Source organism: Barbus barbus (genome assembly GCF_936440315.1).
Source record: "Barbus barbus genome assembly, chromosome: 3".
NCBI lineage: Eukaryota > Metazoa > Chordata > Actinopteri > Cypriniformes > Cyprinidae > Barbus > Barbus barbus.
Genome location: NC_136731.1, coordinates 44705068 through 44732520, shown reverse-complemented (window position 1 = coordinate 44732520; position 27453 = coordinate 44705068). Strand labels below are relative to the sequence as shown.

The window sequence follows — 27453 nt, the reverse complement described above, 5'->3', positions numbered from 1 at the left end:
AGATCTTAGCTCAGATGATATTCCTGCTTGCTTCAAAAAATTTGGATTTTGAAAAGCCTGTTGAATTATGCCGTTTATCAAAGGTGATTTTAGAAGGTTTTACATACACTTTATTTGGTTTGATTTTTATTTTATTTAAACTGCTTTAGTTTATTTTACATCAAGGTGTAGGCTATGCCATGCCTCCAAACTTTCTTATTTGTTTTGCTAAGAAACTTTGTTCTATGTTTCTACTGATTTTCAGTTTTGGTTACCTATTTAAACTTGGTGTAAGTTATTTTATTTTAGGCATATAGCATTGTGTATTTTTATTCATTTTGTTAATAAAAGTTCTATGTAGGGCTGCCCTCGACTAAAGATTTTTCTGGTCGACTAGTAGTTGTTCATTTTAAGCATTAGTCGACTATTAGTCGCATGTTTATTAATAAGCCATATAAATCATAATAATGAGCCTTTAATTGTCCACATAGCTTGCCACAGTGCACCAGCAGATATAACAATTATGAATGTGTGAGGGAAAAACAGAAAGGAGACTGCATTAACTTTTTAATCATTTATTGATAAACTAGTGCTTTCTGTGTTTTCAACTTAAGAGAAGAAGTCGGTGACACTTCCTCATCGTCTCCGTCTGCAGTAGTTTTTGAGGATGATACACCTGTGGTGGGGAATATACCAAGCAGGGTGCTTATTGATTTCTTCAACTGGGGCCTTTTCAGCATCGCCTCGAGCAATTATTTCATCCATAAAAGCTACAAAGTCGTTGTAGTATTTCTCATCTCTTTTCTCTAAGCATCTGAGACGGTGCATGGGACATTCTTCATTGTTGGGCAGCTTTGGTCTATCTTCCTTGAAAGGCAAAGACATTTCATAATGATAGTTTTCCTTGAGTCTGATGCCTGTTTTTAATATTGACTGAACTTAATTTGTAACACTGAAGGAAGATGGCAGATGTAAAGAGTATAGGTAAGGGAGTAACAAAGAAAAGTAGTACTTTTTTATATTATTTACTATGTTTTACCTGTTTTCTTTTGGTCTTATGTTTAATTAGTTGCTGTATTAAATGCTGGCCAGTCTTTGTTTCTGGCTTTAAAGACAACAACAACAATAATAATAATAATAATAATAATTCAGACACTGAACAAAAGAAAGATTATTACATGATCATGTTGAACAAACCAATGAAGGATATCCCGTATATAAGATTGGCAAAAAGAGCATACTTACTGAGGCTGACGGTCTCTGCTCATTTGTTGTGTGGTACATTTATGTTTTACTGCAGCAGTACCACAGGACATTTTTGTAAGGGTTTGACAGATAAGATTGTGGCTTTGAAACTTCAAGGGCCCAGTGCCGTCTGTACACCGCAATCTAACAGACTTCCTGTCGAGGCGAGGAGAGGAGCAGGTGTTTCTTACTGCAGTTTAACAAAGGTTATAGGATAAAGATGCTGTTATACATGTGTCTTGTGTTAACTGTCATGTATCCTGTGCTTTATTAACCATTGCAACCAAGGTTTGCTGCAGAGCTGAAAAGCAAAGGTTGTGTTTCTACACTTGACTTCAGTGTATGTACAGATGAGGACGTTCTGTGTTAAGGAGAGACTTTTTGTGACCCTGCTGACCCTGCTTGTGACGGAAAGGAGGCCAGACCTTATGGTGAAGACCTCTCGGTGTTATGTTGATTGATTACTCAGATAATAGTAGTTAATAACGAGTTCTGAGTAAAAAAAATTCTAACTCATTATTAACTACCCATTCACTAACATCAACTAATGGCTTGTTAAAGCTGATTTTGTCATGACTTTACTTGAGGGGGCCAAATCATAATGAATTCAATGTTAACTACTTACTGAACTCAGCTCATGATTTATGTTATACTCTATCAAACACACATGTACTAACACTGAGTATTCAGCCCGGTTAAGAGATGCTTTGTGGATCTTCAAGAAGTCAGAGAGCAGAGGAACAGGATCATCACGGCTGCGTCTGGATGGACCGTGAACTCTTTCCAGTTTCAGCATTTCTTTAGGAATTGTTCTACAAATGTTCTTTGTTGGTTTTGGGTTTTAATGTTTTATTAATCTGTGTATAAGTCACAATAAGATGAGTTTAAAGAGAAAGAGAAGAACATAAAACAGAAAGTCAGTCATTAGTGTATTTAGTATTTTCTGCACTTAATAAGGAGGATCAACTAATCCTTTTGCCACCCGATAATGTTTATGACAAAGCTGAAGATGTCAAATGCTCAAATTATGATCGTATCAAATTATTTAAATTAGTTTCAAAGTCAGAGTATTTCTTATTCCTTCTTAAAGAGGCTGTTTGATTTAGTTTACCCATAACTGTTCATTAATGCATTATCTATCAAACATGTACTAACATGTAGTTAAGGCTGCCGTTATTCATGCATGAATCCATATGACTCCAGTCATAATTCAGGATAGTTCATAATTAGTTAACTCCTTTAATAATCATTAGTATGTGATTAATTAAGTATTAATTTAGGCATTATTACATGATTATTCATGTACCCTTATTGTAAAGTGTTACCATTTTATGAATTTTTAAATTATGTCTATATAGCAATGTAAATCACATTTGTCATGAATTTGGTATGCAATTATTAAAAAATTATAGAGTAAAACAACATGAAAATCATGACAGTGGTACTTTGGGAGATGCAGAACAAGAATATGGTGGAGTTTTCAGAAAACAATTTGATTTTATTTTTTATGAATTTTTAAATGATGTCTATACAGCAATGTAAATCGCATTTATCATGATTTTGGTATGTAACTATTATAAAATTAGGTTACACTTTATTTCGATAGTCCACTTTAGACATGCTACTAGCTATAAGTAAGTTTGTAACTACATGTCAACTACTTATCATTAAATTGCAACTACATCTCTACTAACTCTCAGAGTAGACTGTTAGGGTAGGTTTAGGGTTAGTAGAAGAAGTTGACGTATACTTGCAAAGTTTCTGATAGTCAGTATGTTGTGGACCCATCAAAATAAAGTGTTAGAAGATATTAAGCAGACAGTCTACTAATACTCTAATGACTGATAGTTGACATGTAGTTGCAAAGTTACTTACTGTTAGTAGAATGTCTAAAGTGGACTATCAAAATAAAGTGTTACCTAAAATTATACAGTAAAACAACATCAAAATCAGACTTGTGTCCCCCTGTCCTGTGTTTTTTCCTCCCTCATGTTTCCTTATGCCCTTATTTGGTCTTCCTGTCCTGGTCTTCATTATTAGTTTATTAGTCTCCAGCTGTGTTTCATTAACTATCTAGTTTGCTCCTCTTTTAGTTCTCTTTCTTAAGCCCTGTGTTTCCCTGTCTCCAGTGTCTGGTCTTATGTCATTTTGATTTCCTACATTTATGTTCCTGCATGCCTGATTTCCCTGCCTTTTGATTTATTAAAGACAGTTATTTGCCACAATACCGTACTGCAGAATATTAAAGTCAAAGAGGAAAAAGAGTAACTGATGCTTTTGTGTTTGTAGGAAATAAAGATGAACAATTTAATTGAACAGCTGTGGTGGTGGTTACGGCATATATCTCCAGCTACTCTTCCATACTGTAATCGGCTTTATATTCAATGGGTTTGTGCACAGAAAACTACACAGAATTTCTCAGAGAGCACATGTGTGCATACAGCGGCTGCACTAATGTGCTCTGCATCCTTGATGTTACATAGAAAAATACTATTTAAAAACGTTACCGCTCAAATATGCATGTGGCTATAGCAAATAAATCTAACATTGACATTTGCACTCGAGATCTCACATATTAAATCATCACACCACAGGCTCTTCAAAGCTGGTCACACCTCTCTATTCCTGTGTGCTCCAAGCATCACACACCTGTGCTTGATTTACTAGAAGAAAACACCCCCTTGCTTTCATGTGCAGGGGGTTTACTTGTGCTTTTATGGGGCACACTTTTACAATTCATCTCAACCAACTTTCAGTATTAATCATTCAGTCATTTTCACCATGTCATGCATCACTGCAATCTCTAGAAGTAATCTATAACAATTCCAACTCAGATTAATGTTTCATCCCATTTCATTTAATTGACAAATCATTTTGTATTGTAGTGTCAGCAGGGCGTCATGCGCTCATTTTATTTTTGGGGGGAGGGCATCCATGATTGCACTGCACATGTGACCCTGGACCACAAAACCAGTCATAAGGGTCAACTTTTTGAAACTGAGATTAATACATGAATAAATAATCTTTCCATTGATGTGTGGGTTTGTTAGGATAGGACAATATTAAGTCTCTTCCATTTTTTTCTTTTCTTTTGTGGTTATACCCACCACCAACACTTAAAAAATTAAAAAAAATATTATAAAAATGATCAATAACAATTACATAAATACTTTTACATATAAAAGGTAGGAATAAAAAAATCTGGAATCTGAGGGTGCAAAAAAAAAGTAAATAAAAATACTGAAAAAAAAATCACCATAAAGTTGTCCAAATGAAGTTCTTAGCAATGCATATTCGTATATTACAGCACCTTAAATCGTCAACCTGCTATCTTGACTCACTTCCCACATCTTTTTTCAAAAGTGTGATCTCTTAGAAGTGGTGAACACCTCACTTCTCTCTGGGACTTTTCCAAACTCCCTGAAAACTGCAGTTGTTAAGCCCTTTCTGAAAAACCTTGAGCAACTATAGACCCATATCAAATCTTCCTTTCATAGGCAAGATTATTGAAAAGGTAGTTTTTAATCAGATGAACAACTACTTAAACTCAAATGGATACCTGCACAATTTTCAATCTGGTTTCCGAGTGCATCACAGCACAGAGACAGCACTCATTAAGATAATAAATGATATTCGCTTTAATTCTGATTTAGGAAAAATCTCACTACATTTATCACTACAAAATCTGAACCCTAGCATCAGCAGATGAACTCAAATGACACTTACAGCAATCACTAAACATGTTCTAAATATCTGTCAGCTCAATGTGTCTGAGTCATTTCTAAAGACATTCAGTTGGAAAAAATGATTCATGAAGAACATCATCTCAAACTGAGCTACATACCGACACTGAAACTCACCCAAATGAAAGTCCTGAGAGTCTCTTTCTTAACCAGACTGAACAAACACTCTCACATGAAGAGTTTAGGACCTGCTGAGGTCACTGAGGTCACAAACACTTTCCTGATTTATAATATCAATAAATTAACACGTTTGCATTAAACATACATCAATGTGTTTAATGATTTTCTTCTACTTCTGGTTTATAAGGAAAACGCTCATGAATCATCATGAAGTGCTTTGAACTGAAAATACTAAACAGCAGACCGACTCTACATTACAACTGTTTGCTGAATAATCTTTATTCTTTCTGTCAGTGATAATCTCTCAGATACACATGATATGATATTCAATAACAGTCACATGAACACACAGATAAAGCCTGGTACAAAAGCCATGAGACGTGAAGACCGGCTCAGAGTTCAGAAGAAACAGGAGAAATAGAGACCAGACAGAGGTCAGCAGTCGCGATAAACTTGAGGTTTCCTTACAACAATTAACCATGGTTTTACTATATAACCAAAAATAGTTAAACCATGTTAACCACAAATCAACCATGGTGTTGCTCCACTAACCGTAGTTTAACCTCCGTATTTGTGGTGAAACTGTGGTTATATCCTAATAAATATCCCAAAATACCATTACTTCACTTTTACTACAGGCTAATAAAACCAAGGTTAATTTAATGAACATAAAACTCACACAAAATGAAGATGAACATGTTCTTAGATGACAGAGAGTGAATTGTGAAAAAAAGTACTTGGATTTCAATATTAAAAGTAAAAAAGAAGAAAAAAAATCAGTCATAGCCACTATATTCAGACTGTGTCTTAAGAAATACTTTGAGCAACTAGCAGTTAGCAAAGAGCTATCAGTCTTATCTTTTCTGACTCAGATTGGGCCAATCTATCTTTTTGTAATGGATGTTAAGAAGTTATGACCAGTCTTTATGAAAACTACAGTCTTTATGGCTACTTTAAGACTAGTCTAAGTAGTTCAGTACACACACAATTCAGAATAATAAAATATACTGATGGTGAGGCAAGGATAGAATATAAACTGCATATGAAGTAAAAACAACTCATAACATGTCAGCCAGTGTCATGTGAATCACGTGTAACTTGTTTTTATCTTGATTAAATCATGCAAAGCCTTCGTGTAAATGCAGTTCCCTATCTGTCGGTCACTACGAGTTATGTCGTGACGACATTAGGGGATTTACTTGAGAGCCCCGACTGCCTCTGATAAGAGAAAACGCCAATGAAATTTGGCTAGTGGATTTTGCATACCTGAGCCACTCCCCGTGCATACGGGTATAAAAGGGCGACAGGTGCATCCACTCATCAGATTTTTGCTTCGGAGCCGAGTGGATGAGAAATCTTCAAAACAGATCAGATCTCCACAAAGCCGTCTGCCTCGAAGTTTGTTCCTGGGTGGCGTTACGGTGCAGACAGCGGTGTCCCTGCAGCAGCGATTCCCCTGGGCACTTCACCTGAAAGAGCAAATTTCTAAAACACTGGGCGGTTCGCGTCTTTTTAAAGATGCCGTTCCGTCCGTGTTCTCTTGGTTGCGGTCGCTTCCTGTCCTCGGATGACGGTCACGAGCGTTGTCTTCAGTGTCTGGGCATCCAGCACGCTGAAGATGCGTTTGTGGATGAGTCATGCGCCTGTTGTGGGCGTATGAACATGGCAACGCTGCGTTCTCGCCTTTCCTTTCTGAAAGGATTGGCACCCTCTGCCGCCACCCGTCCCGGTCTCTCTGGCTCGAGCAGAGGACCGCCGGCTGGCGCTCTGGGAGATCTGAGGGTGACGGTAAGAGCTTCTCCGCCGGACCTCTTACTCCTCCCGCAGCGCTTGTTCCGTCCGGTTCCCGAGTGATTTCGCTGGTTCGCCTCACGGGGCCGCCAGCATTTCATTCGGTGCGCCGCCCGAGGATCAGATGTCGATCGCGGCATCGGGGGATGGGCTTTCGTCCTCTGAGGATGAACGATCGGCGGGGCTGCCCCCCTCGGGTGTTGTCGCCACTGCCGATCCGGACCCAGAGCTGACGGCCATGCTTGCCCGGGCAGCCGTGAGTATCGGGCTGGAGGTCAACAGACCGCCCAGTCCCGAGCCCTCGCGGCTGGATGATTGGTTCATCGGCGCAAAACGCGACCAGCGGCCGCACTTTGCCCCGGTGCCTTTCTTCCCGGAGGTGCATGAGGAGCTGACGAAGTCGTGGACGGCCCCTTTCTCGGCCAGAAGCCGCTCGTCTCCCTCCTCCGTCCTCACTACCCTCGATGGCGGGGCGGCCAGGGGGTACGTGGATATTCCCCAGGTGGAGAGAGCGGTTGCGGTGCACCTGTGCCCGCAAAACGCCGCCACCTGGAGGAATCGTCCGCGTCTCCCGTCCAAAGCCTGTAAGCTGACGGCCGCACTCGCCGCCAAGGCCTACAGCGCTGCGGGCCAGGCCGCCTCTGCCCTGCATGCCATGGCCATCCTGCAAGTTCACCAGGCCAAGGCACTAAAACAAATGCACGAGGGTAGTCCCGACCCGGGGTTGATGCAGGAGCTGCGCACGGCGACTGACTTCGCTCTCCGGGCGACGAAAGTCACGGCGCGGTCCCTCGGGAAGGCGATGTCCACGTTAGTGGTCCAAGAGCGCCATCTCTGGCTCAATCTGGCCGAGATGAAGGACGTCGACAAAGTACGCTTTCTCGACGCCTCCATCTCCCAGACGGGGCTATTTGGCGACACTGTCGAGGGTTTTGCCCAGCAATTCTCGGCAGTACAAAAGCAGACGGAGGCAATTCAGCACATCCTCCCTAAACGGGTCCTCCAGAGCTGCTCCGCCCCGTGCTGAGTCGTCACCTAGGCCGGTGCGTCGAGCCTCTCGCAGGAGTGCGGCGCCCCCTGCGCCTCAGCCGGCCGCCAAGTCCTCCAGGAAGACGACAAAGCGGCCCTGACGCGCACAACCCGGAGATGGAGGAATTTGCTCTTTCCCAGGAGACGACGAGGCCTTGGAGGAGGGCCGGGTGGAGAATCCTGTGTTTTCTTTTCTTTCTGTTCCGCCACTGGCTCAAGGGCCAGTGGTACCCACATTGTCAAAGAAAGAGCAATTTCCCTTCCCTCCGGGTTCCCAGGTCTGCGGGCTGACAGTGTGCGACGCAATGCCTCCTCACTCTCACCCGAGACCCATATTGCCAGTGGCCAAGAGAGTGCGGTCTGGGGACGCGATGCCTCCCCGCGCACCTCTAGCCAGTCCCCCCGGGGACTTAGGGAGTTTTGTGGGGATGAGTCAGAACGCACTGCCTTCTGTTCCATCCAACCTTACTCCCCCTCGCTGCACCACTGCGGGCACGTCGATTGGGCCTTTGGTGCCGCTTGCACGGTATCTGGGGGCGTGGCTTGCGCTACCCAGCCCGTCTCGCTGGCTCATTCGCACAGTTCGACTCGGCTATGCGATTCAGTTCGCCAGGCGGCCGCCCAGGTTCAGCGGCATCCTCGAGACTTCGGTGGCAGTCCGAGATGCACCTGTCCTGCGCGAGGAGATTGCTGTCCTTCTGGCAAAGGGTGCAATCGAGCCGGTCCCTCCAGCCGAGATGAGGCAGGGGTTTTACAGCCCCTACTTCATCGTGCCCAAGAAAGGCGGTGGCCTTCGGCCAATCCTGGACCTGCGAGTCTTGAATCGGGCCCTACACAAGCTCCCGTTCAAGATGTTGACGCAGATGAGTTCACTCCGTGGATTGGTTTGCAGCGATCGACCTGAAGGACGCTTACTCTCATGTCTCGATTCGCCCTCGACACAGGCCGTTCCTACGGTTTGCGTTCGAGGGGCGGGCATGGCAGTACAGGGTCCTCCCCTTCGGGCTCTCCCTGTCTCCCCGTGCCTTCACGAAGGTGGCGGAGGGCGCCCTTGCCCCGTTACGGGAAGTGGGCGTCAGGATCCTCAACTATCTCGATGATTGGCTCATCCTGGCCCGATCGCGAGAACAGTTGGGTGGTCACAGGGACCTGGTGCTCCGGCACCTCAGCCAGTTGGGGCTTCGGGTCAACTGGGAAAAGAGCAAGCTCTCCCCCGTGCAGAGAATCTCTTTTCTCGGTGTGGAGTTAGACTCTGTGAGTATGATGGCACGTCTCTCGGACGAGCGTGCCCAATCAGTGCTGAACTGCCTGAGTTCCTTCAGAGGCAGGACAGTGGTTCCGCTGAAACAGTTTCAGCAGCTCCTGGGGCATATGGCATCCGTAGCCGCAGTCACGCCGCTCGGGTTGCTTCATATGAGACCACTTCAGCACTGGTTACACTCACGGGTCCCGAGATGGGCATGGCGCCGCGGGACACGTCGTGTCACCATCACGCTATCGTGTCGCCGCTCTTTCAGCCCCTGGTCGGACCTTGCCTTCCTACGGGCCGGGGTGCCCTTAGGACAAGTGTCCCGGCATGTTGTTGTCACAACAGATGCCTCCAGCATGGGCTGGGGCGCTATATGCAACGGGCAGGCAGCCTCGGGGCTCTGGATGGGGCCTCGACTGCTTTGGCACTTCAACTGCCTAGAGCTGTTGGCAGTGCATCTGGCCTTAAAGCAGTTCCGGCCACTGCTCCTAGGCCAGCACGTGTTGGTCCGCACGGACAACACTGCGGCTGTTTTGTACATCAACCGGCAGGGAGGTCTACGATCACGCCGCATGTCACAGCTCGCCCGCCATCTCCTCCTCTGGAGTCAGTCACAGCTCAAATCGCTGCGCGCCGTCCACATTCCGGGGGAGCTCAATCGTGCAGCCGACGCGCTCTCACGACAGCTCACTTCCCCGGAGAATGGCGACTCCATCCCGAGACGATCCGGCTGATTTGGAGTCGATTCGGGGAAGCTCAGGTAGACCTGTTTGCTTCCCGCAAGTCCTCCCACTGCCAGCTGTATTCCCCCTGGCCGAGGCCCCCCCCCGGCACGGACGCACTGGCACACAGCTGGCCTCGGGCTCTGCGCAAGTATGCGTTTCCCCCAGTGAGCCTGATCGCACAGACACTGTGCAAGGTCAGGGAGGACGAGGAGCAGGTCTTGTTGGTTGCGCCATATTGGCCCACCCGGACCTGATTTCCGGAACTCACCCTCCTCGCGACAGCCCCTCCCTGGCGCATCCCTCTGAGGAAGGACCTTCTTTCTCAGGGGCTCGGCACCATACGGCACCCGCGTCCGGCTCTGTGGAACCGCCATGTGCGGCTCCTGGATGGGACGCGGCAGACTTGAGTGGCCTGCCACAGGCTGAAGTGGAGTCTGTTCGCGGACTGGTGTTCTTCTCGGCGGGAGGACCCCCGAAGATGCACGATTGGAGTGGTGCTTTCTTTCCTGCAAGAGAGGTTGGAGCGCGGGCTGTCGCCCTCCACCTTGAAAGTGTACGTGGCTGCTATTGCGGCCCATCACGATGCAGTGGACGGCCGGTCCCTGGGGAAGCACGATCTCATCGTGAGGTTCCTGAGGGGTGCCAGAAGGTTAAATCCTCCTAGGCCACCCCTGATGCCCTCCCGGGATCTCTCTATTGTCCTGGCTGGACTTCAGAGAGGTCCCTTTGAGCCGCTGGACTCAGTCGAGCTGAAATTCCTGTCGGCCAAGACAGCGCTCCTGACCGCGCTCACTTCCATCAAGAGGGTCGGGGACCTTCAAGCATTTTCGGTAAGCGAAGAGTGCCTTGTGTTTGGGCCGGCCTACTCTCACGTTGTCCTGAGACCCCGGCCTGGATACGTGCCTAAGGTTCCCACCACGCCTTTCCGCGATCAGGTGGTGAACCTGCAAGCACTGCCCTCGGAGGAGGCAGACCCAGCCTTGGCGTTGCTGTGTCCCGTAAGAGCGCTGCGCATTTCCATGGACCGCACCCGGAGCTTCAGAAGCTCTGAGCAGCTCTTTGTCTGCCACGGAGGTCAGCAGAAAGGGAAGGCTGTCTCCAAGCAGAGGTTGGCCCACTGGATAGTGGATGCCATCGCCTTGGCGTACCAATCCCAAGGCGAGCCGTGCCCCCTCGGGGTGAGGGCTCACTCCACACGGAGTGTTGCCTCCTCCTATGCGCTGGCGCACGGCGCCTCTTTGGCAGACATCTGTAGAGCTGCAGGCTGGGCGACACCGAACGAGATTTTACAGTCTCCGCGTTGAGCCAGTCTCTTCCCGTGTGTTGGGTAACAGGTAAGTGGCGGGAAGAGTTGGCCGGTGTCACGCTTGCTGCGCCATTCCCCCTTACCCGGGGATACGAGCGCCTATTCTCTCCTCCAGTTAGTTCCCCGAACGGCGAACCCTGGCGGAGTTCCTCCAGCACCCCCGGCAGTCAGGCTGGGCGGAGCAGTCTGACGCCAGGCCCAGTACCGGTGTTAGCTTGCCCGGGTCTCCGGTCAGCCCCTGTACTCGGCTAGGTGCCCGTGCGGCCTGATTCCCTTCGGGTGATCCCACACGTGTATTCATCCACGGTACGGTTTCCCTCATGGTAAACCCGTGTCTTCCCTTTGACAGAGCTCTGTCAGGCCCTGCTGGCAGCCTTCCTCCCTTCTCCTAGGTAGGATCTGCCCCAGGGTCCAGGCGTATGTAGCACTGCCCCAGGCTTGGGCCAGTCCATACCAGTGTCTCCACACGTTACCTCCCTTCGGGCAGGGTGTGGCCTCCGTAGCGCCCTTCTCCGGAAGGCTCGCTTCCCCGTCGTTACTGCCGGGCTGTAACAACAAACAGGAAAGACTTGAAGCAATCTTTCATAGAAGGTCGAAATCCCTTCCGATTTCTGGGGAAAGGAACAGCGGCTTGGCTATCTCCAGCAGCAATGTACTCAGTGGTCCCTGCGGGCACCAAGGTTAGCGAATTTGCGCTGGGGCGACGGGAAGGTTGCGACCTTCGCATCGCATTTGTCTGTCACGCGCTAGCTTGTCAACATCTGCATGCCACAAGGTCGTGACGGGGTTCAGGTTGTGGCGCTTTCCATAGACCCCTAATGTCGTCACGACATAACTCGTAGTGACCGACAGATAGGGAACGTCTCGGTTACGTACGTAACCCTCGTTCCCTGATGGAGGGAACGGAGACGTTATGTCCCCATGCCACAATCTTGAACCATCGCTGGTTGCCAGGGACACGTTCTCGGCTCCTCAGCGGAAAACCTGATGAGTGGATGCACCTGTCGCCCTTTTATACCCGTATGCACGGGGAGTGGCTCAGGTATGCAAAATCCACTAGCCAAATTTCATTGGCGTTTTCTCTTATCAGAGGCAGTCGGGGCTCTCAAGTAAATCCCCTAATGTCGTCACGACATAACGTCTCCGTTCCCTCCATCAGGGAACGAGGGTTACGTACGTAACCGAGACGTTTACACATTAGATCTCATGCAAACTGACAGTGACTCCTGGTGGCCGAGGTTGGTCCCGCATGCTAATGTTAGCTAGCCATCATTTTATTTGTGTTGCTCTCTGAGACAGAATAAAATTGAAAAGAGAGAGAAATAAAAAGAGAGTCGAAGACAAAACATTTTTGAAGAGCGGAAAAAAATCGAGGAGCGAGAAAAAGTCTTCGGACTTTGGCTCAAGAAGAATCTAAGACACTATATTTTTTCCCCACATTGACTTTTCCCCCACCTTTTCTTTTCCCCTTTTTTTCACGCTGCAGTTCAGATGCAATAAATAATGTACTTCGAAGATATACAGAGCATAAAGCTCAAATTCCCAAATCCATTTTCTTTAGATGATCTCTGTTTGCAGAAGCCTCAACAGAGCATGTGTCCATATCTTCCTCCATGTTTGTAGCAACCGAGCGGCTTTACTCAAGCACAGAAACTAACAACAAACAACCAAAAAACGGGTTCCAAAATCATTAAAGGCAGTCTTAAAAGAATATGCTGAACTTCTGCAGCAAGTTATAGAAAGAAGCACCTCATATAAAATAGTAAAATAGTCTGATTCCTCGGTCCACTGAAGGGCTCAAACAATCGCTGCTAGTTCTGTAGTGAACACTGATCAATCATTAGTTCTTCTTTATGCTTACTTTTAAGTGTGTAACATGTATATCAACAGCTGTTAGCTGAAATATCCATCTGTAAATATGTGTAGTTCTTGCAAAGCATTAACCTTATTTGAGACAATATTTTGTTTTTAATTTAAGTCTGAGATCATCATTTACTAATCATGGCACTGTATTTGGCTGATCTGTTTTTCTGTCATCCCATTATTTGAGCATTTCTCCAAAAATCATCCAAAACTCTTGCCTCCTCTGTTCTTATGTTCCCCTCATGTTCCTCTTTAAGTGGATCTTTATACATCCCTTCAGATGCTGCTGTACTGCTTCCATAGTCTAGATCAGATCTGAACATAATTTCACAAAGCTAAATGTTGAAATTATAATGAAGAGCTTTTCCTGATAAACCTGCTGCGGGTCACAGATTTAGTGCTTATTTATTTACATTCTTCTCAAGTCACTTGTCAAGTCAGTTCTGTGAGAATGACATGAATGAGTGAAAACAAAAACAGCGGATGATCATGAACACTTTCAGCAACACAAATACAGGCACTATAAAAAATACTGACAAGACAATTTGCTTATACACAGTATTTGCTACGATACATCTTTAAAAAAAATAAATCAACCATTCAGTCAGTGATTTGAGCTGATGTTATCAAAAGATGATCATTTGTCTCCACCTACTGGTTTAAACGTGTAAATCTTGACATAATTTGACAGACATAATTTACAATGATAATGAGACTCTATATTTTCCAAGAAGTATAAAACATTTTAAATCATAACATTATCAGTTGGATTTGTTGATTTTAATTTATTTTCTGTGTTTAGGTTTCTTTTCTGCTTATGGTTTTGTATGTAACACTTTGCAGTATCAAAGAATATTAATTTATTAATAAATACTGATAAACAGATTCAGTTCAGTACATCAGTTTGACTCTGGAGTGAATCTCCTGAACTGTTTTTATTTTCATTCACTGAGTAAATCTGTTAGACAACGGTCAGAACTATTTTTTTTCAGCTGTTCACCTGCATGCAGGATTTGCATCTAGACTAGGATCTGCATGCTGCAAGCAGGATCACTCTGGATTACTCACATCCAAGTCATCCCCTTTTTTAACTTTTGGCATCTGGCCAGCGCTACAGAGCCCCAATTACCAGGACAGCCAGGCACAAGAACAGATTCTTCCCCCAGGCAATCCACCTTATGAACAGTTAAATGCACCCCCCCCCCCCCATTATGCAATAACAATGTGCAATAACCTTGTATTTATTTGCTACCACCGCCATCCTAGTACATCCCTGCATCAATTTCTATTCTATTCAATTCTATAATCTATAGTACAACTGTAGATACAATTTATTTATGCTTCAAATTATTTTTCTTTTTACATTTTTTGTTTATTTATATTTACATATGTGTATTTTTTTAATTCTCATCTTATTTTTATTGTCTGTGTGTCATTGTTGTCTCTGTGAACTGGAAGCTTATGACTTTAGTATGTTCCTGAAATACTGTCATGGAGCAACATAGTAAGATAACAGATTAATAAAACAAACATAGTGTTTCATAATTCTGTGATCAATGTGTCTAATGTTCCATCCATCTTCTTCCGCTTATCCGGGACCGGGTCGCGGGGACAGCAGTCTAAGCAGAGATGCCCAGACTTCCCTCTCCCTAGACACTTCCTCCAGCTCTTCCGGGGGGACACCGAGGCATTCCCAGGCCAGCCGGGAGACATAGTCTCTCCAGCGTGTCCTAGGTCTTCCCCAGGGTCTCCTCCCAGTGGGACGCGCCCGGAACACCTTCCCGGGAAGGCGTCCAGGAGGCATCCGGAACAGATGCCCGAGCCACCTCAGCTGACCCCTCTCAATGTGAAGGAGCAGCGGCTCTACTCTGAGCTCCTCCCGAGTGACCGAGCTTCTCACCCTATCTCTAAGGGATCGCCCAGCCACCCTGCGGAGAAAGCTCATTTCAGCCGCCTGTATCCGGGATCTTGTCCTTTCGGTCATGACTCAAAGCTCATGACCTGGGCTTTGGGTCATGACCGAAATGTCTAATGTTTATTTTTATTTTTTCTATAAAAAGTGAATTATAGTGAGAATAAAAACATCATAAAATAAGCAACATGACTTCTTTCTTGTTTTATTGAAGTCCTGGACAAATCAGAATCAGAAAGAGCTTTTATTGCAGAGTATGCTTGTGCATACAATCAATTCTGTTTTAGTGTATTCCCCTCTCTCTTCATCTCCAAATAGAGAACAGGGTCATTGGCTTCCCTGATCAGTCTGTGATGGTCAGTGATGATCCTTTTTGCTCTCCTACAAATGGAAAGAACTAAATCCATGAAGAATTCATTCTTGAACACATATCTCGCTGGTCCTTCCTCATGTTCTGTTACTCTTGCTTTGATGTAATCTGTGAGTTGTTGAATGCAGCTGATGTTGTAGCCCATCTTTGAGATGTTAAATGACTGAATCATTTTGTCTGGCTGCTGAACAACATCTGTGACTAATGACCTTATCTGGGCTTCAGTCTCTTTAGAGAGAGCTGATCTGTAGACATTTGTTAAAGCTCTTGTAATTCCACAGTATTTCTTTAGTTTTATATAATCTGAATAACTCAGCAGTATTCCCTCCAGTAATGTACAGGAACACTTTCATAGCCATCACTGAGGATCTCTCTCACATCTCTCATTATGTCTATGTCTCTGATTGGAGGAGTGTCTCTGATGATCTTCTTCACAGTCTGTTCCCAAAACAAATCAAACTCTTTCTTTAGTGTTTCTTCTTCATTTGCTTTGTCTCTGAGTTTTAAGATAAGTTCTTTGCTCTTTTCATAGAGAGTGTTTTCATGATGTTTCCTCTGAGCATCAGTCTTTTTCTTCAGATCTCGCTGCTGAAGAACCTCATTTAATTTACTCTTTGTTTATCTCACAATGTTTCCCTGAAGCTCTTTGATTTTGATCTCAACTGATGTTTTTCACTGAATCAATATATATTAATCTCTGTCTTTCTCAAATAATTCAGACATTGATTTTTTCACTTCTTCACTTGTCGTCTTCAGTTTCCATCGAAGACCAGTTTCCTCAACCTCATGAATTGCTTCATTTTCTATTTGATTGTGTAGTTTGTTCTCAATTTCCATCATGGCACTGCGAAGACTCCAGGACCACTTCCTTTATTAAGTCTCCAGTTTCCTGTAAGCTAAAATCTCCAGAGAATTTCTAAAGCTGAGGACAAATCGTTCCTTCAGTAAAGCCTCCCAGAGATCTTTAATATGATCTTTAAAGTGTGTCAGCATCATTTAATGTGATCTTGAGGCATGAGACATAATAGTCCTCTTCCGATCTTGAATGTTCTCACAATAGTTTGGGTTTGGTGGTGCCATGGGTGGGCTGCCCTCCCAGAGCTGAGTGAAATATTTCACATCTTTCTGAACATCAAATCTAATGACGTCACTGAAACATTCTTCATCACAGATTTCATCTTTAGCAGCGAGTTTAGTCATCTCATCGAGTTTCTCCTGCAGTCTGACCTTCTTCATCCAAATGAAGTCCTGAACAACAATCTGAAGAATTTACTACATCTCAGCTGCGTTTCCTCCAAAGATCTTGATCATTGTCAGATTTCCAAGACCAACAACAAATGTGGCCAATTCATTGTCATGATCTCTTATTGATCTTCCAGCCAGTTCTAGAGAATGAAGACCCTCAGTATCCACAACCAGAACATAGTCATTGTTCATCTGTGTTTTCATCTCATCTGAGATTCTGATCAGCTGCATTAAAGCTCCTCTGGTTGTTCTGCCAGCACTGAGTCCAAACATGGCATTGAGCATGGTGGATTTCCCAGAGCTCTGAACCCCTAAAACTGACAGGACAAAGACTATCTTGTCTCCCAGTTTCTGGAAAAAACATCTTCTCATTTGCAGCATGTGCGGTCATTTGTTTAATAAAGAGCTTCATAAACTCACTGATGTCAGATTCATGCTGCTGTTCATGTATTTTCCTCATTTCAGTTTGTTTTCTACTGATGTCCATTTCAGTCTCATCTCCTCGAGGTCGATGTAGTTCTTTGTTCTTCTGACTCCACTGATGCCACAGTTTCCCCTGATGAGGCAGAAAAGAGTCTTTGATTTTTGTCAGACCTTTCTTCTCCAGTAAACTCATCATCTTCTGTGCTGCTGCTCTTTCTCTGAACACATCTTCAAGTCTGTAAGTGGAAAATGATTCTGAGAGACAATCAATTATTACAATTCTGAGTTCTTCAGATACATCTGACTGATTTCGGTCTTTCAGCCCGGTTTAGAATTTTCCTTTCCGTGTCTCAATGACAGTTGAACCATCCTCAGTAGAAAGGAAAATTTGTGGTTTTCTGCCCTTGTAGAGTTCTTTAACTTTTATCATGCTTCTGTCATTCCTGTCCAGTCATGGCAGAAGAACAACATTGACTGAGCTCATGTCAGTGAGGATCTGTTTCTCATGCTCTCCTGCATCTCCGTGTAGATTACAGAACGCTACACACTGAGTGAATTTATCACCATATGATCCAGACGAGCAGAACCAGGCAATCTCCACCACTCCATCCATCAGGACTCTGGTTCTGCTGCTGCTGCTGTCTAGGTAGTTTCTGTGGATGAACGTGTTGTGTTTCTCATTATTCAGACTGTTCATCAGCTGAATCTTGGATGAAGACACAGAGCCAAACCTGAAGAAAAACCCCACTGGAGTTTCTGCCTTGTAGATCGGCTAGGATTGACTGATGATCTCGTTGTTGGTGTTTCTGATCTTCCAGCTCTTGGTGATTTGTCTGAATGTCCAGAGAGGAAACTCAGTCTGTTGTGTGAATGGATCAGGAACAAGCAGAGGCAGAGCGTACTACACTGGGCTGGAAGGAAAAGGAAAGTACTGATCCTGCTGATTGTCAAAGCACGTCTTGATTATGTTAGATATGGTAGAACACCTCTGAACAGCTGTCCAGGCTAAACAAGATGTGTAACAATAAATATGTGATCATTTACTACAATAACTGAAAATCTGCCCAGTTGCATTGTGGGAATATTCTGACATTCCACTGCATCATGTATTTATCTCTTGGTTTTATGTTTTGTTCTTTATGTGGTTTTCTCCATTTGAATAACAGAAAAATAGAATGAACTAAATTTTTGAAAAAATAGAAAACACAACCCCCCCAGCTTGCTAAGGTTATATCCCAGTGTAGAACTGTTTTCAAAGGAGTGAGCTATCTGAATCGGTGAACATTGAGTACCACAGTCTACGTTCATTTTTTGGTTCTAACTATATTGCTACTCTGTCAGTACCACAGCAATCATTTAAACACTCAGAAGAGGAGAAGATGGCTTTGTGATCTGCACACACTTTGTCTAACAACTTTGCACTAGATGAAGGAAATAAAAACCTCTCTGGGTACAAATTACAACTAAACAATGTAAACTGCTTGTTTATATTCTACATCTACATAAAAGTTATGATGCTAATTGTTTGATTTATTGTACCAAATTTTACATTAAACTTTAGATAACAAAAAATTATAATTTTGTTTTTAATTATATGTATTCAGTTGTATACAATGTAGTATATAACATTATAACCATATAATCAGAGCAGTAATATTAATAAACTAAAATAAATTGTGCATATATCTAGCCACCTATTATTTTTGTAGCAAGCAGTTGTACTTTGAATAGATCTTACCAGTAACCACTCCTAACACTAAGCCAATATTTCCTTTTGGATAGTGAGTGGACAAAAAGAGGATACACTTATGTTTTGAGTACATTTATTGAATATACTTGTCCTTTTATACAGATTTGAGGACATTACTCACCCTCTTTGAATGCATTGTGGCATGACATGATTAGCCTTGACATTATACAAATTTATGTCCTCATTTGTCACAAAAACGCACACACACACACAAACTTTATTCTCTGTTCCACTAGAAGTCTTAAAACGGTGTAAAACATGTATGCTCAATGTTTTACGTAGTAGGCTACAGTTAATGATTAGGATTGCACTCAAAGTTAGATACTAATTGGCATGTGTTTATCAGTATTGAACAAAAGTAGAGAGAGTTCAAGAAGGCGAATAGTTTACAATGAACCCACTGAACCATTCTTCCTGGGGATTTAGTATGTAAGGCATTTCCTTGAATTAACAGTTTCCATCCTCGCCTCAGGTTTTATCTTGTACTTGGATTACAAAGGATTCTTCAGTGAACTTCCACCACCCCAGAGCTTGTCAATGCTCTCTTGTTTTCCTCTTCAGTGAATAATTAATGGTACCATTCACAGCCAGACTGCATTTGTGATCTGATGAGTCCTGGTCCTTTCAATGCAATCAACACATTTACAGGTGATTTTTGGTGATAATGGTAAACTTCAGTGATTGAATATCTTTTAGCAGTATTACTATAAGTAGCAAAGCTATTTGTTTGATTAAAATTGTAGCAAGGTGGTAGCATTTCTTCTTTTTAAGTCACATGTCATTTTTCAAGTCAAATGCGGTTTTACTGAGCTCAACAGCTCTGGCCCGAGCAGACATAAAACGGTATTGGCTTTTTTTTTAAAGGGGGACGGGGCTTGATCGATATGTCCCGCCTTGTCTTCCTGTTTGTTGAAATTACATCACCACACAGAATAACACTGTGTGTTTCAAAGCATTAAGGGGACCTTTAAGCATATCATGCAACAGTTTCCTTCATTTAATTTTCTTCATTCAAAGGAGAATTTTGTTGTTCCTCATTGTTGTGCCAGTATTCAGACCAGTTCCCACAATAATCCTGTCTTCTTTCTCAATGACTTTTTATACTCAATAGGTAAATTGAAAGCAGCTAGACCTCCTACATCTATAGGACAAAACAAGCTATCTTATACTAGTACAGCATACAGTGAAACTGAACAATGTTCCTCCAGGACCACTGTGCTACATGAAAACAACAGAGAACTACAACTGTTGCACAGCCTCTCATTGCTTTCTGGGTTTGGTATTGCCATGTGTACACTTCTCATCTTTGGAAGGGTCACTTTCATCCAACTTTTTTTTAGGAATCAAATGAATGACATTGTGGTCTGACCGGCCAAGCGGGGGTCTACATACAGATCTATAACCTCCTGGCACATTCCCATAGCACATATCCAGGGTGTTACTGTATCTGGTTGGGCATGTGACATATTGCTCCAGGTCCAAGAGATGAGTGATGTCACACCGGTTGAAATCACCTAACAAGAAAACAGGACCACCAGGATATTGCTCCAGCACATCATAGTAAACACCAGCAATGTCAATGGCAGCTTGAGTAATATTAGGTCCTGGAGGGATATAAACATGGATGAAGGTAAGTGGTGGAGCACCCTCAGGGTGTTCATTTGGTATAATGGACACAACCATTAACTCATATTCTTGAGTAATCATGATGTTTTCCACCTTCACATCAGTCGCCCAGGCCTCATTCACAAGCATTATCAATCCCCCTCCTCTACGTTTCTGAGTAAGCCGTGGATCACGATCAACCCGGTAAGACATATATCCCTCCAAGCTAATGCTGGGTGAGTTGCTATTCAACCATGTCTCTGTGAAGAACATCAGATCGGAATTAAAGTTTTCCTCATCTTCCACCATTTCTTCGAGCTCCTCTATTTTGTTTGGAAGGGAACGCACATTAGACATCATTATTTTAGGAAGGGGGAAATTAAATTCCTTTACTTTTGTTTTAGACTTGTGTGGTGGTTTCCTCTGAAAAGCAGTTTTCCTCTCTTGGTTAAGATACCTGTCTCCAGTTGAAGTAGCCTTCTTCTTTTGTCTTTTGTTCTTGTTGTTACCTGATTTGTCTTTATCTATGGTACCACACTTAGTTACCCCTATGTCTTTTGTGCATAGGAGAATAAACCTCTGTGTCTGTCTGTGCTGTTTTGGGGTCTGTTTATACTCCATACAAATGGTGCCTTGTGTGTATATTTGTGATCCAAACATCTCCAGAGCCAAATCAATGTGACACTCCATTTCAGGGATTTGATTGAGCATCTCTCTGAAAGATAAATTTAGAGGTTTTGAAATCCAGCAGTGAGTTGTAATTGCAAGCTCTATTGTATTATTATTTTGTTATAGTAAGCAGCCTTACTCATGTTACTTAATATATCATTTATAACATGTTCAGAGAAACACTTATGTACTTACTGCAATTCATTCAATGCCTTTTTTAATTTTTTCACAGTCTCACGGATTTCATTAGCTTTTGTCTTCAGAAATGTGCTAGCTTCAGTCTGATGCTTGTTTTTAATCAGTTCTTCACAGTTATCAATCAGATCAGGAACTGTTAATATCAGCCCAAAGATTCCTCCTGCAGCCTGCAAAGATGTGAAAATTATATATATATATATATATATATATATATAAAGTATCTCAAAAAAGTGAGTACACCCCTCACATTTCAGCAACAATTTTACTATATTTTCTCAAGAGACAATACTACACAAATGAAACTTGGAAATATTTTAGAGTAGGCAATGTGCAACTTGTATAGAAGTACAAGTTTACTGTTCTCTAAAAATAACTAATATAACCATTATTGTCCAAATAACTGGCAACAAAAATAAATACACCCTAAGTGAACATGTCAAAACTGTGTCCAAAATGTCAATATTTTGTAGGGACACCATTGTTATCTAGCACTACTTTAACCCTTTAGGCGCCAGGGTTTTTTGGAAAAAATGCTGGATTTTGACATCAAGATTTCAAAAGCTTGTGGCTTGAAAGGGCTTAAAGATAGAGATCTACTGTAAATTAGAAAAATGTTGGGCATGACCGTAAGTTTATGTGGGGTGTAAATATACTCATCTAATTTGCATATTATGACGTCATCAGGGGCGGCCCTCTTGAATTTAATAATATTTAGGAAATAGTAGATATTGAATTGATGTTTGATTTTTTTGTTTGTTTTTTTGTCTTTTTCTCCTCATTCCAAATGATCAGAAAAGAGGAAACCAACAATAAAACTGGAGAAAGTACTAAATTATTACTATATTACTATACTATATAGTAGTAAAACGCATGTGAACAGTAGCCTACTTTTTGATCAGTTCATCAGTAATATTCAGGAAATAATAGATATTGAATGGATGTTTGAACTTATTTGCATGTTGTTGTTGTTTTTTGTCTTTTTATCCTCATTCCAAATGATCAGGAAAGGAGGAAATCAACAGTAAAACAGGAGAAAGTAGTAGATTATTACTATATTACTGTGCCATAGTAAAATACATGTGCCTATTTTTTGATCAGTTGACCAGCTATCTGCCCAATCAGGTATCTAGGTGACAGTTTATAGTTCTTGAGAGTATGGTAGCTCTCATTGTATGGCACAGCACACAGATCTACCCCAAACTGACTGCACCTGTACTGTCTGCCGGCGGCCCTTGGAGCGCACGCGATCAGAACAAACAGCGCAATCCGGCCGATTATCAGAGAGCAACAGCTCTCCTATGGACACTAAGACCACGTCCACCCCTGCCACCCCCATCCCCGTTGGGCAAAGTGTTGAAATTCAAATTCAAATTCAAATTTTATTTGTCACATACATATACATACATAGTACGACATGTAGTGAAATGTATTGTACGACTGTCCAACAAATTGTCCAACAAAATTAAGAAAAACCTCAAGTTTACAAAATACAAATAGAAAAAGTACAGTAAACATATATACAGAAATAAACTAGCAATAAAATAAAATAACAAATAGATATGAGAATAAAAATAGATATGAGGAATAAAATAAAAAAATGATCACTTGTTTGTGCTTTGTGAACGATCGCGCCTTGCGCGCGGCACCATTGCGCGGAAAAGATGTACCGGGAGAAGCGCGATCATTAGACGTCCGATCGTCATTTCCAAAAGGCAAATATTCCCCTTCAGAGTCAGAATCGGCGAATGACATTTCTAACACATCCTCACAGTACAACTTTTTATTAGCCGTTTGGCGATTTTCTCTCACAAATCTCACAATTTACTCACACGCTATGAACTGAATTGCTTCCGCATCAATGACACGATAGCTCACTTGGTCTGCTATTTCCACAAACAATTTTGGTCTAGAATCGAAGTACTACATGTCTGCCATCTAGTGGAAGGGAATACAAATGAGTCATTACACCAGATTAGGAACTACAGCCCATTTCATGAAGTATGACGTCTTGTCGCAATTTTGTGACTTTGGCGCTTAGAGGGTTAATCTTCCTGGGCATGGAGTTCACCAGTGCTGCACCGGTTGTTGCTGGCATTCTCTTCCACTCCTCCAGAATGACATCACGGAGCTGCTGGATGTTCCGACCCATACTCGGAATTCGTGCTTTGCATTTAACCCATCCAAAGTGCACACACACAGCAGTGCGCACGCACGCACACACACCCGGAGCAGTGGGCAGCCATTTATGCTGTGGCGCCTCGGGGAGCAGTCGGTGGTTCGGTGCCTTGCTCAAGGGCACCTCAGTCGTGGTATTGAGGGTGGAGAGAGCGCTGTACATTCACTCCCCCCACCTACAATCCCTGCCGGCCCGAGACTCGAACCCACAACCTTTGGATTACGAGTCCGACTGTCTGACCATTGGCCCACGACTTCCCCCACAACGGATCTGAGGTGTGAGGGGGGATTTGGCCTGAGGTGGAGGTACTCGAGGACGGTCTGGTAAGGTTGGATTGGAGAAGAGAGTTTGAAACTATAAATTAAATGACCTTTCTTAACTTTGTCTGTCTTTCTTTCTTTGATCACAAATGGTCTTAGATGGTGGGGTTGGTGTCCGAATCGAATTTAGAGGAGATGGTGAGCTCTGAGCATCTCAGAAACCCGAAAAGGCTTAAATGAACATGGCGTCCGACGGGAGATCAACACTCATAGCATCGGACGGATAAGCCTCGCCAGTAGATGAACTGAAAGGCCCATATTTACTTGGCTGGAGGCTGTTGTAGCGTTTGATGGGAGTTCAATACTCGCGGCATCGGACGGATAAGCTTTGCTGGTAGTCAGACGGAAAGGCAAGGTTTGCTCGACCGGGAGGCTCTTGCCGGCATCCGACGGGAGATCAATACTCGCTGCATCGGACAGGTAAGCCTCACCAGACATAGGATGGAGAAGCTAAGGGATGGGAGGACCATAGGACAAAAAGGTATGATTGCTGGTCTGGGAGATTTTTGGATACGGAAACGTATTCACTCAACCGGGAAGGCTCACACAGCATCTGACGAGGGCTCCACATTTGCGGCATCGGTTGTGTATGCTTCGCCGGTGGTCGGACGGAAAAGCGAGGTTTGCGCGACCGGGAAGCTCTCGCGGCATCCAATGAGAGTTCACTACTCACGGCATCAGATGGGTGAGTCACGCCGGTCGTCGACAGAGAAACATATTGCTCCACCGGGAGCGCTCTTGCAGCATCTTTCGGGGAGTTCAATACTCAGGATAATTTGAGTCGTCTAAAAAGGGTAGATGATATGATGATTACTTGCATGATTGTAAGGCAAATCCAATAAGTTGTTTCTGATAACGCGTCTGAAAATTTTGGTGCTGTTTGCATCCGAAAGTTAAGTGTACGGGCGGGGAAATAGAATTTCCTGTGCTAGCGTTTCCCCTGAATAAGTGCCATGAATCTGGATGGATAGGCATGCCTTTGGAAGATGAGGTGATGTCAACCTTTGCCAGCCAGTTGCTAAGAGCCATGATTTTATCATATGGATTGCATGGTCAATGTCCTACCATTGGGAGAGAATTCATCGAGGGGAACCGAGGTGTTTATGCTTGAAACAGAGAGTTATGCGGAGCTGACAGCAGTGTTAATTTTGGCAGGCATTTTTGATTTAGTCTTAGTCTTTATCTTGAGACGAAAATGGTTAATAGTCTTAGTCACATTTTAGTCATTTGAGTCTTTCATAGTTTTAGTCTAGTTTTAGTCGACGAAAAGTCATTGCATTTTTGTCAACTTTTAGTCAAACTGCAGTTACCAACATTTATTTTGGTAGCTATTTTATATGTATTTAAACAAAAACAGTCATCAATTCTTCTCTCTTTAGACCAAAACAATTAAGCTTAGTTATGAGAAATTTGAATCAAGGATTGAATTTGGAAAAACTGGAATACATTTTCATTTTTTGGTAGAAATATAAATTAAACTCATTTTTTAGATACAGTAGGTTTACTTAACAAGTATACATTTATTTAACATCTTTTGGTGGTTAACATTTATGACAGATAATTAGGAATGCTGTCCATTTAAGACGGAAGGTATGCATGTAATAGCCTACTGACATACATTCAGTTTTCACCCACCTGTTTAAGCTCACTTAAACCATAACGGACTGTATTTCCGTGAGATACTCTACATGAGAGACATGTGGACTGCTGTGTGTGTATTTGAGCGCTGAGAACTGATCGCGCGCTGTATGAGAACTGAAGAAGTGGAGCGTGCGCGAGAGAGAGCACTTCTATCAGCGCATTTCCGCCTATCGCACCTTCACTGACTTTAAGTTAATCGACAATGAATTGTGACTCCCGGGAAAAACGGGACATCTGGTCACCCACTCCCTAACCCTTCGATTGCTGAGGCCATTGTTTCAGATCGCTATAGTTCGTGTTTTGGTAGCCTATCCGTCCACCGCGGCTGCCATACTGAGACTAGATATGCAAACGCTCCTTATCCAATGACAGAGACGCACATTTTGAAAGACAAGTCAGTTAACTTAGCCTATAGGATGTATTTTGAATGTCCGGTAGTCCTCAAATAACATTTTAGTCCCGTCTCGTCTTGTTAACGAAGACGCGCATAAATTTCGTCATAGTTTTTATCATCAGATATTAGTTTTAGCTCGTCAACGTCTCGTCTTAGTCACAGAAAAAAGGTTCGTTGACGAATATTTTTCGTCGTCGTCTTAGTCAACGAAATTAACACTGGCTGACAGATCGATTAGAAGGCGTTTCTTACCCCAGAACTTTCCTAGCAGCCACTCCAATGGGCTAATGCGGAGACGGCGGTCATCGGAAGGCCTGATCATGAACCCTCGTTTAATGTGCGCCTATAGGGGAAAAGCTGAACAGATTATTTCAGTGAAACGGCTGAACATAATGAAGAACTCAGAAAAATGGCAAGTTATGATGTCCACATACGATAATTTACGATTATTGCGGCATTTCTGTCATAAAGAAATGGCCAAATATTAAAGAATAAGTGGACATTTGAATTAAATGTTAAGCCGAACGAGGATTAGATCGCACGGTGACATGTAGACAATTGTCAGGCCATTGGAGCCCTCTGTAGGCTTTTGATGTAATGTGTATGTACATTATATTGTTTAATACATTATATTACGTTTTCGACAGAACCATATGTTACTTAATTTTGATACTTTATACAAAAGATTATTATGGCCTATTGGGAAACTGATAGAGGCGTTAGAGAAAAAGGAGTATAAGTAAGAGATGTGTAGGTCTGTTTTGCGAGCGAAGGCAGCCTCGCGCTTGCTGTAGCTGTAGGCCACAGGAAGGGAGTCTTGAAAAAACTTGTGTAGCCCGCTCTGCTAGCGGAGGTAGCCTCATGCTATTGTCTGCCACGGGAGCTGGAGGCTGCTGAAAAGGACAAAAGGGGTTATTAGTATCGGGAGGAAAAAGACTGAGATGTGTGGGCCTGTGTTGCAAGCGGAGGCAGCCTCGTGTTTGCTTCTGCTGCTGTAGGCCACGGACAATGGTTTGAGACTTTTAGCTGGACAAGCTGGAATGTCCAGGTAGCCTGCAGTGTTGCCGATTTAGCCATTTTGTTGGACTACCCTAGCAACTTGTTTTTCAAGCAACTAGCAAAAAATGTAGTGATTTAAAAATTTATTTGGCAACCTTTAAAATTGGTAAAGTTATAAAAGGCCATTTTTTTTTTAAAATCATGCAAGGAAGAAAAATGTTGAAACAGCTAGCCAGCCAAGCGGCACATCGGCTGGTAACGTTAGACACTTTAGGAGAGGTGCCTAGCAGTACACACTTCACATATGAATTAAGTTGATGTTTGCACTTGTTGCCTTAATTTTTTGGTTTGTCCCTATGATTGTTAATTATTTACTGTTGGTCCACTGTGATCAACAGTGAAACTTTCCTCTTCCACTGTTGGTTTTATCCACAAAATTAAATGTTTTATCCATTTATTGAAATGCAATGTGTAAATTAATTACAGGTAAAAATGCTGGTGAAAAATAAGGAAAGTTTGAATAATTCCAGTGTGTATCCTAAGCACTTGCGTCATGGTTACATAATGACATCAACATCCAATGATGTCGTGACATCTTTTAACAACAAATTACCTGCCTTTAGCGATTTTACCTGAAAATAATTTGGCAACACTGGTAGTCTGCGTCGCTAGCGGAGGCCACCTCACGCTTGCATCTGGAA

At 43.2% G+C, this 27453-nt stretch overlaps 1 protein-coding gene across 7 annotated transcripts in view; it reads right to left on the bottom strand.

The window, feature by feature from the left end:
• The window catches only part of LOC306852552 (uncharacterized protein), a 109112-nt gene that overhangs the window by 15883 nt on the left and 65776 nt on the right, over positions 1-27453 (bottom strand). The window contains exons 4-6 of one of the 7 annotated variants that reach the window (XR_013782629.1): positions 26006-26646; positions 21220-21389; positions 18816-21070 (exon numbers count right to left, since the gene is read on the bottom strand). The exons of 4 other annotated variants lie outside the window; for them this stretch is intronic. Coding sequence is in view for 1 of the 3 variants with exons in the window: in XM_079389461.1 (XP_079245587.1) it covers positions 20011-21070; positions 21220-21389 (1230 nt within the window). In the remaining 2 variants the exon portion in view is untranslated. Of the gene's footprint in view, positions 1-18815; positions 21071-21219; positions 21390-26005; positions 26647-27453 lie in introns of those variants that run through there. 2 more of the 7 variants (XR_013782630.1, XM_079389461.1) reach the window with 2 other exon arrangements.